Source organism: Saccopteryx bilineata, chromosome 4 (assembly GCF_036850765.1).
Source record: "Saccopteryx bilineata isolate mSacBil1 chromosome 4, mSacBil1_pri_phased_curated, whole genome shotgun sequence".
In the NCBI taxonomy this organism is placed as follows: Eukaryota; Metazoa; Chordata; class Mammalia; order Chiroptera; family Emballonuridae; genus Saccopteryx; species Saccopteryx bilineata.
The window spans coordinates 209,625,745-209,639,325 of NC_089493.1; the positions used below are offsets into that span (position 1 = coordinate 209,625,745).

Sequence of the window (13,581 nt, forward strand, 5' to 3'; positions counted from 1 at the left end):
CTATCAGTAAATGCTAGGTATTGGTCCTTTCATACATGGGAGGGAGCAGCTTCCTACAATAGGAACAATCTCCCTACCTATGGGGGACGGGTGTGGCTCCGTCATAATTACTCTTTCTGTAAGCTTCTCAGGGCAGCCTGAGCATGTGTGGCATGGATCACTGATCGGCTGAAAAGAATTCTGCAATGGTGTTTCTGTGGGCTGGAGGGCCAGACTCTGCAATCCTTTGTGCTTTACTTTGTCTTCTTCATGGATCAGTGTGCCCATAGGCACCTCTTCATACTGCCATGATGTTAGGAATAGGGCAGCTGTAGTGGCGGGACCCTTTCCCAGGACAGTGGAATTCCAGGCTAATGAGAGTGAGGGCCCAGAATTTTCTCCTGCCTGGTGCCCAGGCAAGGAGCTTTGCTGGTGTATTTCTGGAGGCAGGAATGTCAAATGGCCTTAGTAGTTTTACCCAATGGCAACATACTGTCTAGGGAATGTTCTAAGGATATCTGTTATTTAAAGTATGCTAGTTCAAAATGTTTAGATGTGACACTTAAACTTACTTTGGAGGAAGTGTTTTAAAAAGAACTATATAGACCCATCGAGGTCATCTGTCCTGAAAGATAAAGGTGTAAAAGTTTGAAGGGCTCTTCCTTCCTGGTGTTTTACATGAGCTATCCGTGCACAGAAAGCCCCATCCAAGGCTTCCTGCCCTTGGATCTGGGAGGTGGTGACAGTCTTTGCAGCTAAGTCTTGTCCCAACTGTTGCTTTGGGAGGGGTTGTTACTGCACTGTGACAGGCGATAATGAAGCCTCTCTTCTACTGACCTAAAAACAGTCTTCTTTAGGACAGATCATGACAGGAGGCCAGGAAGAATCTCTTCTCATTTCCTTACAGAATAGAGTGGGTCTGTGTATCCTCTTATATGAAAGACAGTAATCATGTTACTTTTTCTATATGATTTGGTGAAATGGTCTTGATTTCTAATTTTTTATTCAGTTCACACAAAGATGAATTCCCACATTTCACAATTACGATGTATATATGTGATTTCCTGTTTCATTTTTATGGATGCTACTTTGTTAAACATGTTAAAGTTTTTATAACCTGTGTCTATAATCCTAAATTGGATTTATTTTTCCCATTGTTCATATAAAACAGCAAATCTGAGGACTGAAAACCATGTAGAAGGGTGATTGTACTTAATGTGAAAGACTTGAATCCTTCCTATGTGTGAGAGTGGTCTGCCAACCTTACTATCAGTTTCTCTGTCATACGCTGCCAAACGTTTTATTTAAGTATTGTGAAAACTCTTTGTTTTTTTCAGGTCGAATGAGTGATTTGAGTGTAATTGGTCATCCAATAGATTCAGAATCTAAAGAAGATGAACCTTGTAGTGAAGAAACAGATTCAGAGCACGACCTAATTGCTGCAATTTTACCTGAATTAATTGAATTAGATCTATACCACAGTGAAGAAGATGAAGAGGAAGATGAAGACTGCGCAAACGCTACTGACATAACAACCACCCCTTCGGTACAATACATAAATGGGAAACACCTAGTCACCACTGTGCCCAAGGACCCGGAGGCAGCAGAAGCTAGGCGTGGCCAGTTTGAAAGTGTTGCACCTTCTCAGAATTTTTCAGACAGCAGTGAAAGTGATACTCATCAGTTTCTCATGGCCGAAACTGGATCATCTACTGCTGTGCAACCAAATGAATCTAAAGAAACTACTGAATCACTTGAAATGACATGGAAGCCTGAGACTTACCCTGAAACACCGGAGCATTTTTCAAGTGGTGAGTCTGACGTTTTCCCCACAGTTCCATTGCGTGAGCTAGAAGCCACAGAAGGACAAAACTCAGCCACAGAGAAAGGTCGTGCACTTAACAATCTGGTACGTGAACATACTGACCCTGTACCTTTGTTTCCTGAAGAGTCTTCAGGAGAATCCACAGAAATGATTTTTTTAAGGGCTACAGAAGTAACATTTGGCGAAGAGGCAGAAAAAGGTGCTTCTATCACATACTCTCTGAGTACAGTTCCAAGTTCTGTGTCAGCAAATGTTTCAGAGAAAGTATCAGCTGCTGTAACAGGAAGTCCCCAGCCTGCTGACCCATTGACCGCTGTGGAAAACTGGGTGGAACTAACCCTGAGACACATTGAAGAGCTCTCCAGGAAGCCTTTAATTCCAGTTCCAGAAGGCTCTGGGGAAGCAGAAGAAAATAAAGACACAATGTTTTCCTTGATAACCAATTCATTGCAGAGAAATAATACAGTGGAACTAGTTACTATCGACACTGGCAAGATAATGATTACGGACAACCTTTATGATGTTCCTGCAACCGCTATTTATTCAGTTTCTGAACAACTGTCTACAGAAGCAGTGCCCACCCAAATTGTAAGGGAAACAGACACTTCTGGGTGGGTGTTCAGTACATCTCTTGAAGGAAAGCGAGGGAGAGATGAAGAGGAAGGAACTGCAGCTTCCACAGCTCAGCTACGTTTGCTCACACAGAGATCAGATCAATTAATTTCACCCTCTGAATTAGAAAACTCCAATGAAACTACTTCTAGCGATTCTGCGTCAGCCACCAGGAACAGTTTTATGCCCTTGACAACACCCACACAGTCTGAAAGAGAAATGACGAGTTCTAATCTTGTCCTTACAGAAACAAATACTTTAGACAACCACACGGTCCACCCCACTGAGCCCAGCAGTCACAGTCAACCTGGGGTGCAGGAAGGGCTGTCCACTGTCCCACATAGCCCTGCCTCTCTCTCTATGGAGCAAAGCTTTAGAGAACCTGCTGCTCACCCAGAAACCGCTACTGTTTCTTCATTTTCATTAAACTTAGTGCCTGGAATTCAAATTAAAAAGGAAACAGATGGCACTTTGTCTCCCCATGTGGAAACTATATTCCCTTCTGAGCTGACAAGACTAATTTTGAGTACAGTGATGGATAGAGAGGTTACTAAAATCATAAGCCAAAGATCCAAGGAAAACCTTACAGCAGAGGTTTTAGGAGAGCCAAATCATGGGACAGAAATAAAGGGCTTCTCCACAGATTTTCCTGTGGAGGAAGACTTCAGTGGTGACTTTAGAGAGTACTCAACCATATCTAATCCCATAACAAAAGAAGAAACAGGAAAGATAGAAGGCTCTGGGGATGCAGCATTTAAAGATAGCCAGATGTCACCACCCACAATACCTACTTCAGGTCACATCGATTACAGAGCGAACTCAGAAGGACCTGGTGGCACCTTAGTCAGCACTTCAGCCTTCCCTTGGGAAGAATTCACATTCTCAGCTGAGAGTTCAGGTGAGCAAGTGGTCTCAGTCAGCAACTCTGTTGACCAGGTATTTCCAAGTGCTGTGGAACATGTTCTTGGTACAGAATCCCCATTTATTAAGCAAGGTTTGGAAGAAAAAGGCGCTATCAAAGAAGCTGATAAGAGATCCACCATTTTACCAAGAGCAGGAGGTGAAGGTACTGAAGCTCCAACAGAAAAGGGGGAAGCGAGGGTCAATGGCACAGTTTCCATGGGCTTTCCCCAGACGATGGAGCCAACCAAATTGTGGTCCAGGCAAGAATTCAATCCTGTAAGACAAGAAGTTGAAAGCAAAACAGTAGTAGAGGAAAAAATTGAAGAACAAAAATCTTTTGAATCCCCTCAAAGCTCTGTTGCACCAGACCAAACAAGTTTTGATTCACAAAGATTTATTGAACCTGGATTTCAAACCACAAATTTTTCTACACTTACAAAAAAGACAACTTACAGTACTGATAAGGAAATGAAGGAGGAAGACATTTCCTCAGTTGACATGTCTACTGCAGATTCCAGTGCAAAAGGTTTGGAACCCTATACAACTCTCCCCAAAGTTACTGGAAAATCGCATTTTTTCTTAGCTACTACCTCAGTGGCTGAATCTATTCTAGCTGAAAATGTAGTTACAGGTTCATCGATCAAAGAGGAAGAAAATGTAAAACCCTTTCCTAAAGTTACGAGACCAATTATTAAAGAGTCAGATACTGATTTATTCTCTGGCTTGGGATCAGGAGAAGAAGTTTTGCCCACTACAGTATCAGTGAATTTTACTGAAATGGAACAAATCATTAGCACATTCTATCCCCATACTTCTCAAGTGGAAAATTTCAAAACCAGCATCATAGGTGATACCACTGAAGACGATGAGGGAATGGAAAATACAACAAATGAAGTTAGACCACTCATTTCCAAAACAGATAGCATCTCTGAAGATAGTGAGACAGCACCCAGTACAGCCTTACTAGAAATTTTACGTGACACCAGGATGGAAGGACCCTCTATGGCACCTCTCACCTTCTCCACAGACACTGAGCATCCTCAAAATCAGACTCACAGTTGGGAAGTAGAGAGTCAGAGTCGTCGACCACAACCTGGTCCTCAACAAGTCACTAACAAGAATTCTTCAGTAGCAGAAACTAGAGAAACAGCAACCTCTTCCACTGATTTTCTGGCTGAAACTTATGGTCTTGGAATGGTCAAAGAATCTGTTACAACATCAAAGCCAGATGACTTGTTTTATGAACATTCTGGACAAGGATCTGGGGAGTTGGATATAGTTGATTTAGTCCACACTTCGGAAACTACTCAGGCAACCAGTCAAGGAAACACCATACTTGTTTCCAATGGATCCCTTGAAAAACACCCCAAAGTTCCAAGTCCTAAAGCCATTACTATTGATGAATTCCCAACAGTTTCAATGGTGCTACCTTTTCATTTAGAACAGAATAACATCTCCCCAGATCCAACTAGCACACTGTCAAATATGGTGTCATATAAGAGGTCCACAGAAAGTGCAGATAGTTTCCACAGCCATTCCAGTGGATTTGAGAATTCTACCTTAAAACTTGACAGAAAAACAACCACTGAAAATGTTATTATAGATCTGGACAAAGAGGACAAAGATTTACTATTGACAATTACAGAGAGTACCATCCTTGAAATTCTACCTGAGTTGACATCAGATAAAAATACTATCATAGATATTGATCATACTAAACCCATGTATGAAGATATCCTTGGAATGCAGACGGACCTAGATCCAGAGACACCATCTGGACCACATGGCAGTAATGAAGAAAGTACTCAAATTCAAGAGAAGTACAGGGCAGCTGGTAACCTTTCCTTGACTGAGGAAAACTTTGAAGGTTCTGGTGATACTCTTCTGGCTAGCTACACTAAGGCAGTGCATAATGAATCCATGACTTCTGAAGACAGAAGCCAGTTCGACCACATGGGCTTTATCTTCACAACTGGAATCCCCATCCCAAGCACAGAAACAGAATTAAGTATTTTGCTTCCCACAGCAGCATCACTGCCTATTCCTGGTAAGTCTTCCACAATTCATCCAAATAATAAAGAACCAAAAACGGAAGCAAAAGCCTTGGAAGACATCTTTGAAGCAAGCACTTTGTCTGATGGTCAAGCTATTGCAGACCAAGGTGAAGTAATATCAACATCGGGACTTTTGGAAAGGACACAGGAAGAGTATGAAGAAAAGAAATATGTGGGTCCTTCTTTTCAGCCAGAATTCTCTTCAGGAGCTGGGGAGGCACTAACAGATTCTATACCCCACGTAAGTATTGGTACTATCCACCTGATGGCTCAGAGTTCGACAGAAGCATCTAATGTGATGGAAGGATATAATCTCCCAGATTATACCGATACAACATCAGCAGTCATGGCATTTGCAAAGCTGTCTTCTGAGATGCCATCATCTCCATTCACTGTCCACTTAGGCAGTGGAGCCTCTGAACACACAGAGGGCCCCCAGCCGAGTGTTCTGCCCAGTGTAGATGCTGGCTCACTTCAGGTGTCCTCAGGAAAATTTGCAAATATTGAAGTGACTTTCAAACCACCAAGTGAAGAATACTTTCACATAACTGGGCCTCCATCCTTAACCATGGACACAAAACAAGAACCTTTAGAAGATGAAAATAAACCTGAGTTATTAGAACAAACGGAATCTTCTCCTACACAACTAGTTGCTGAAGAAGGAACTGAGATTCTCCAAGATTCCCCCAACAAAACCAACGTTCAACTTTCTGGAGAAACAATCAAGGTATTTTCTAGTATGAGAACTGAGGATGAAATTCTTGTCACAGCTGCAGGTGAAATTAAGCTAGAAGGTGCTACACTGTGGCCACACTCCACTTCCGCTTTTGCAGTGTATGGGGCTGGGGCAGGTGTGGTGCCTCAGTCCAGCCCACAGACTTCTGAGAAGCCCACTGTTCCTTCTCTGGAAATAAACTCCGCAACACAGGCAGGCTTGCTCAGAGGGCAGGATTCCACAGTAGCGGCATCAGAACAGCAGGGATTGGCGAGAATTCTTGATTCCAATAATCAGGCAACAGTACACACTGCAGAGTTAAATATTTCACTTCCAACACCATCACTTTACCTTCTGGAAGCTTCTAATGAAACCGGTTTCCTGATTGACATGAATGAAGAGTCAGTGGGAGGCACAGCAGTCTATTTGCCAGGTAAGGTTTCAACATTGATTAATCTGTTTCCAGAGTTGGAAACAGTCCCTCGGTCCTAACATATATATTTGTACATAATTTTTATTGTGATGTTAAATCAGTGTAAATTTCTGTATTGTTCACATAACAGCAGGCCAGGCCACAGTATTGAGTTCATAATGAGATGCAAAGAAAGTAAGTATAGATCACTTCTGAGCTTTATAGATGTTTTTGTAATTTTCTGGGTTTTAGAAACAATGTACAATTGCACCACGGAAAACTTTTAAATGTTAGTGGTGTAACAATTCATTTTCGTTTTACTCACAATTAAAGTACTACTTTGTTATACATTCCATAGTCGCACATATCAGTTTTAAAAACAGGAAAAGTAAATCTATTCTTAAAAATATCTCACTGATAAGTGTTATTATGGCAGTGTCAAAATTTGTCAGGCCTTTAAAATTATAAAAAATTGCTCTAATAAACATTTCACATAGTTCATGCAATATCAGTTATCCATTCATACTTTTATAAAATTTCCTTGCTTCAGGTAGTCTACATAATGCTTCTAAGAAAGTGCCTGGCCACAGTGGGTATTCACTTAGTATTGATCTGTGCTCTGTCTGTCAGAGAGGATTGCTGTATTTTGTTTTGTTTTGGTTTTTTTGCTGAATGGACAAAAAGCATGAATTTAGTATAGGTTTATATAGACTATCTCATTTAATCTTCACAGAAATGCTACACAGCACATACTGCTCTCCCCATTCACAGAAATGCTGTATAGCACATACTGCTCTCCCCATTCACAGAAATGCTGTATAGCACATACTGCTCTCCCCATTCACAGAAATGCTACATAGCACATACTGCTCTCCCCACAGCACATACTGCTCTCCCCATTTACAAGAGAGGCTCTTCAGCTGCTCCGGCTGCTCAGCCTCCAGCCACCATGGAAAGAGTAGGATTTGTTGAACCCAGATCAACTTCAAAGTCTGTGGTTGTTTCATTGCTTTTGCAAGTTTCCTATTAATATAGTATAATAATAGATAGCTGCTTGTTAATGATATGTAAACCAGAAATCTTGGAATATATTACTTTGTAGAATTTATTTTCTTTTTAATGTAACCTGATAATGTTGAAAAGTCTGTTGTAATGGTATTTTCCAGAAACATTATTTAAATAACAGTATCAGTGGAACCCACATGGAATCATTACCACCTAGCTACTTCCTAGAAAAAGAAAAACAAATCAGTACTTCCAAGATTGCGTTGGTTGAAATAAGTTTTATTTTAATGAATGTGCTTTACAGCATAGCTGTACTTGAGTTATTCTTCTGTTCATTCCAGTATTATCTTTTGTGCCACTAATGTTTCAGTTTCTTGTGCTTCAGATAGAGTAAAATGGTCATGAACTGCAACTTTTATAAATGATTTGAAATATTTTATGAATAAAATTGATCAAAGGTGATTGATGAATCTCTTTTTGTCGTCACTCTATATTTAGTCTGTAAATAGTAACCAGGTAATCTGGCCAAAATTTATCTCTTTGTAGTTAAGTTTAACTATAGTTCAGGTTGGTGAAAATATAATAGAAATCACGTAATAAATACATTTTGAAAAAGAATTAAATGTGATAAATGAATCAGAAATGTGTACTAGTTATCCAGTCCACAATGTTTACCCAGAATTAGAGCTTGCATCTTAATTGCAAAACGCATGCTCACTTTAGGTTAATTCAGTAAGCAAAGCTTATATTGGATTGCCTGGGTCTGCCCGTTGCGGATTCAGCTTTCAGAGATGACTTCAAACTGTGCAGAGAAGAATACAAATCATATAAATAAAACTTTTCTTCTCGTCTAGGCTACTTTAAGTTTATAGAAAGACCCACTTTCTTGTCAAGCCCTTGTCCCATACTTACTGTGTGTTGTCTAGTGTCTGTGGTGGGAACAGAAATAGTACATGATGGTTCATAAGGGTCGCGTTGATTTTGCACTGAGGGCAACATGAGATGTGTTGTTGGCTGTAGCCGCGTCCTCAAGGCAGAGTACTTTGAAAGGCAGGAGGCTAAAACACCTAGCTAGGGAAGTTTTAAATATTTTTAAGACTACATGGGAAAGAGTCTAAGAAAAATTGGGGTAGTTTTGGGAAGAAGTAGGTATAAGCATCTGAATTAACTGAATTAACCTAATGTTGAACCCATGTGAATATGAATTTATCAAATCTTTCTAGTAGTTCAGAATTTACTTAACACTCAGAAAGTTTGAGTTTGACTTTCCTGTGTGGAAAAGACTCAATATCTTCTATATCAGTGCCTCTTTTAACCTAATATTCCTTAAATTCTTAAGTAAACATCTTCTTTTCATGTGTAATTATTTCAGGGTCTTAAGATTCTTGAAAATAGGTTGCAGCCCATATTTATCTCAATTATTATGTAAAGCTTTAAACCATAATTTGGATTCTTGAACATTTTTAAACAAGCAATTCTAGAAAAATACTCAAATAATTAATGTAAAAACAAGTATCCAAGAATTGTTACAGAATGATATATGTGCTTCAAATAGTGTAAAAGTATTTGCATTTAGAAAACATTTTAAACTGTTTCTCCTCATAAATTTGTATATCTGGCCTTTAATTATATCTGCTAAGAGTATTGGTTTTCTTTGTGTTTTAATGAGAACATTGTAATAAAAATTGGGGGTTTCGTTTTAGGTAAGGTTTTTGTGTTTGGGTTGTTTTTATACAGTAGAGTTTAATCCATGTGTTGCTTTTCTTCAAGTATAGTTTAAAGGAGTACATTTGGAACGTGTTTTTGGAAAAAGCATATTAATGTAGCAGAAGAGACTTCAGTGCACACTTTCGAAGAAAAAGTTTCTGAGCATTAAGTGGTAAAAGGCAATAATAATTCAAATGATGGTAACAAGCCAGTCTGCTAAAAAAAGAATGCATGTTCTGTGTATCCAGCCATTTCACATGAACTAACCCCGTTTAAAAGAATACATTTCCATTCACTGTGCACATATGTGTAATCATTTTTGACTAAAATCAATTGCCATTATCATGCCAACTAAATCTGCAGTAGATTATATTAATTGCCAGATACAAAATGTTGTTTAAATATAATGATGTTTGAATCCCAGAAAAGAATAGATATAATTTGTAACAATTAGTTATAATGCCAAAAACACTCCAGAAGTAAAGTTAATGTTAATTTGCATATATAGTATCTCTAAATTGCTACGGTAAAGCTTATATGTCATGGTAGCTGTAAGTGGCATTTTATGCTAAAATATATTGAAAGTTAGAGATGAGCCTAATTGCTTTCCTTACTTTCCTGAACATGATAGGACCTGATCGTTGCAAAACAAACCCATGCCTTAATGGAGGCACCTGCTACTCTACTGAAACTTCCTACGTATGTACCTGTGTGCCAGGATACAGTGGTGACCAGTGTGAACTTGGTAAGATGTCCTTGCCTGAAAAGGTGTAGTGCTTTTCCAGAAGATGCATTGGGGGGAAATTTATATTGCTTGAATCAATCAGAGGAGTACAAAGAAATTCATGTGTAGATGTTCAATCAAGTTAAAATCATAGACTAATTTAAGTAGATTCTGGGAAATGAGGACAGATGTTTACTGAATTTTGTTAATATACCCAAGTCTCAGCGAAGCTTACTGAGTTTGGATATGTCTTTTTGAGGTTTTTACAGATAAACTTTCTGCAAATGTAAAGTTGCATATATATTAACAAAAATGTTAATCTATCCCCCAAATCTGCATATCAATAAATAATTTAAATACATCAAATTTTTACAAAGCTATTTTTTAAAACTGTGGAGTTTATTAGCTGACTTGCTCCTCTGATGTGAGATGGGGAGGAGCCTTGTCTGGCTGTCCTCAGCAGCCAGTCTAGCCAACCTTGACCTCCAGGAGCTGAGATTGTTGTCCTCCTCTCTTTCAAGTTTTGAGGAATGTAATTGTCTTTTATTAAACCAGTTTCTTTTATTCCCATTCTTATTTAGGTTTCCTTTTCTTAAAAAAAAAAAGACCACATTTTTTAATTTAGCTAAATATAGACTTCAGCTCTGATGAAAGACATGATGGAATAGAATATTGGCCAGGCACTTCTTTTAGAGGTACCAGGATGGATTTCACATAAGATTGAGCAAAGAAGGCCAACAGAAATATCGGGGTAAAATCTCCAACATTCACATTAAAACAGTGCTTGTCTTAAAAAAATAAAAAAGCCAACAGAGTTAATAAGCTTTATCTGTTGCTAATTAGTAGGGAAATAGATATAGGAAAAGATTATATTTAAGGAATAATTACATATTAAACACCATATACATATATATATTGTCATCTATCTGGCCCTCATTTATTTTATATTAAAGTCATTTCAAAGTAATTTAATAAGTTAATATGTGTGAAGCTCTTAAAACAGGGGCTGGCACTTAGCAATCGCCAAAAAAATTTTTGGTATCATTACTATATAATATCATCTCTACTAAGACCATTTATTAAGGTAAGAATCATTATATACCACTAGAAAATTTGATTTACTTTGTATATTAATTTTAAATTCCTTTTATTTAATATAAATGTTAATTAAAATTATAATGCAATTGCAAAATGCTGTAGAATGAAGTCATTAATTTTATTAAAGGAAATTGTGGAAGTCTTTGTAGAAAGGTTGCTTTTGATACAGATCTAAAAGGTGGGGAGGATTTTGATGGGTGAAGAAGGAGACTTGGACACTAAGTAAAAGCAGAGACCACAAACTGCAAAATGTATCTGGGTGACTGCAGGTATTCAGGTATATCTACTTATGGGTTTGTGGGAGAGAAGCCTACTGGGATAGAATACTAGAGAGCAGGTTGAATCTAGGTAGGTCTGAGAAGGTCCTGAATCCGTGTACTAAATAGTTGTTCTTCATACTCTAGTTGAGTGGTTCTGAGACTTTAGTGTGCATCAGAGTCACTGGGAGACTCCAGTAAAATACAGACTGTTATTGCCATACCCTCCAGTATCTGATTCAGTAGATCTGGGGTGGGCCTTGGAGCGTGTATTTCCACCATTCTCAGGCGATGTTTATGCTGCTGGCCCAGGGACCACACTATAAAGACAACTATCCTGAGCAGCTGGGACCTATGGAATGTTTGAAAGCCCAGAGTAAAATCATTATAACTGTGCCCAAAGCAGCTGACAATCAGCGGAGTGAAGAATACATTGGAAAGGGAAGGGCCCAGGTTTGGGAGTCCTGTTAGGTATTTCCAGTGTTCTCTGAGTGAGGCAATCAGAGCATGAACCAGGATTGGGGGCAGGTAGCTGGACTAAAACTTTATCCATTGTAGGGCTCATATGACTCATCTAAAAGAAATGGACATCATTACCCTCTTATAATATCTTTGAAATTTTTATAGGGTTGTCAGATATTTAGCAAATAAAAATACAAGGAGGTCAGTTAAATTTAAAATTTAGATTTTTAAAAAAGGATAGTTTTTACTTTAAGTAAGTTCTAAATATAACATAGGATGTACTTACATTAAAAAGAATTTTTTTAAATCTAAAATTCAAATTTAACTGGCTATCTTGTATTTTATCTAGCAATGTTACACTACATAGAATCCTTTGACTGTTTTTTAAAGAATTTTTGTGGCCTTTCATGACTTTATTTCAGATTTTGATGAGTGTCACTCTAACCCATGTCGCAATGGAGCCACGTGTGTTGACGGTTTTAATACATTCAGATGCCTCTGTCTTCCGAGCTACGTTGGTGCCCTTTGTGAGCAAGGTAAGAGTTGGTGCCACATCTGTGTGGTGACCCTTATTGATGCTTCATTTTGAATGTCACTTCTAGATAGCCTTTTGTCATAATGATTTGGATGTTTTTAGTCATTTTGGCCATCCTGAATATTCTTTCCGGCGGAGAAAATTCACATGTTACCTAAATACATGGGTTTCTTTATGTGTCCATAGCTCACAATGCCTGAAAAATAGTGTGGACTTGATCATTTTTGTTTTGCAGATAGAATGCAATTACAGACAGGTACACCAAGTTGAACTGAAGAGCATCTAACCAACAAAAGAAACATTGTTATATGTATTCTTTCTGAGGGCAAATTAGGAGTAGATGTTAATCCAAGTATGCGGTTTATACCTAGGAGTATTGAATTCAATGTTAGTTGCCTTTATTTTCTCCCCCTAAGCCCTTGATACTCAAGGGGTGTATTTTTCGTAGTCAGTCATCTCTGGAGAATGAGTTTATATAGTTGTTAGAATACATTAGCTTTGGTTTGGCAAACACTACCTAAATGATACTGTGAATCTGCTCAGCAGGGAATTTTCCTACTAAAGAAGCGTTTACTTTTTCTGAATGAAAGAAAGGCCTATGTTCATGATGGCTTAAATCTCCTGATCCCTGTAATTTGCATTTTATGGCCAACCTGAGTGTGTATGTTAGGTGGTTAATGGTAACATTTCTTAGTTCATCAATCAGAACCAGACTGCATGCTCAGCACGCCAAGCTTTGGGACGTCGATTTCCTCTACTTAAAATCCTGCAGTGGTTTGGCTTTGACAAAAGTGCCTAGTGCCAAACTTCCATTCTACCAGACAAAATGAAAACGTATTAGACACTCAGACACGTTGGTCTGGCCCTGCATTCTGCTCTTCAGCGTGAATCCAGACGTCACCACAGTTAAGGCAAACTGAAAGGATCCTGTATTAAATTGCCAATCGAAGGGGATGGCTGCTGGCCAAGTTTTTTAGTTGTTGCTTTTTTTTTCCTTTCTCTTTGTCACAGATGATGAATCTGTTTGTTTTAGAATTTTAAAAGGTAATATGAAAATTGACCAAGCAATGTTCTCACTGTTTTTTTCCTTCTTAAAGGAAAACAGTGAGAAAAAGGCTTTTTGTTAGAGAAAACAAAGGTTGCTACATTTGAGTTATCAAAATATGTTTTAATGATTTTTGCTCTCCTTAGTTCCAAGTACAAGGAGCAATTCAAAAAATCATTTCTTCGACAGGTGTTTATTGAGCACCTACTGTTTTTCATGCACTGGAGATAGAGCTCTGAACAATACAG

The 13,581-nt window shown here is 38.5% G+C and overlaps 1 protein-coding gene across 4 annotated transcripts in view; it reads left to right on the forward strand.

Moving 5' to 3' along the window:
- VCAN (versican) overlaps positions 1 to 13,581 on the forward strand; it is a 144,737-nt gene that overhangs the window by 88,274 nt on the left and 42,882 nt on the right. For 2 of the 4 annotated variants that reach the window (XM_066273732.1, XM_066273729.1), the window contains 3 exons: positions 1,317 to 6,521; positions 9,844 to 9,957; positions 12,176 to 12,289. In XM_066273732.1, the coding sequence (XP_066129829.1) occupies positions 1,317 to 6,521; positions 9,844 to 9,957; positions 12,176 to 12,289 (5,433 nt within the window). The remainder of the gene's footprint in view (positions 1 to 1,316; positions 6,522 to 9,843; positions 9,958 to 12,175; positions 12,290 to 13,581) is intronic. The other 2 variants (XM_066273730.1, XM_066273731.1) reach the window with 1 other exon arrangement.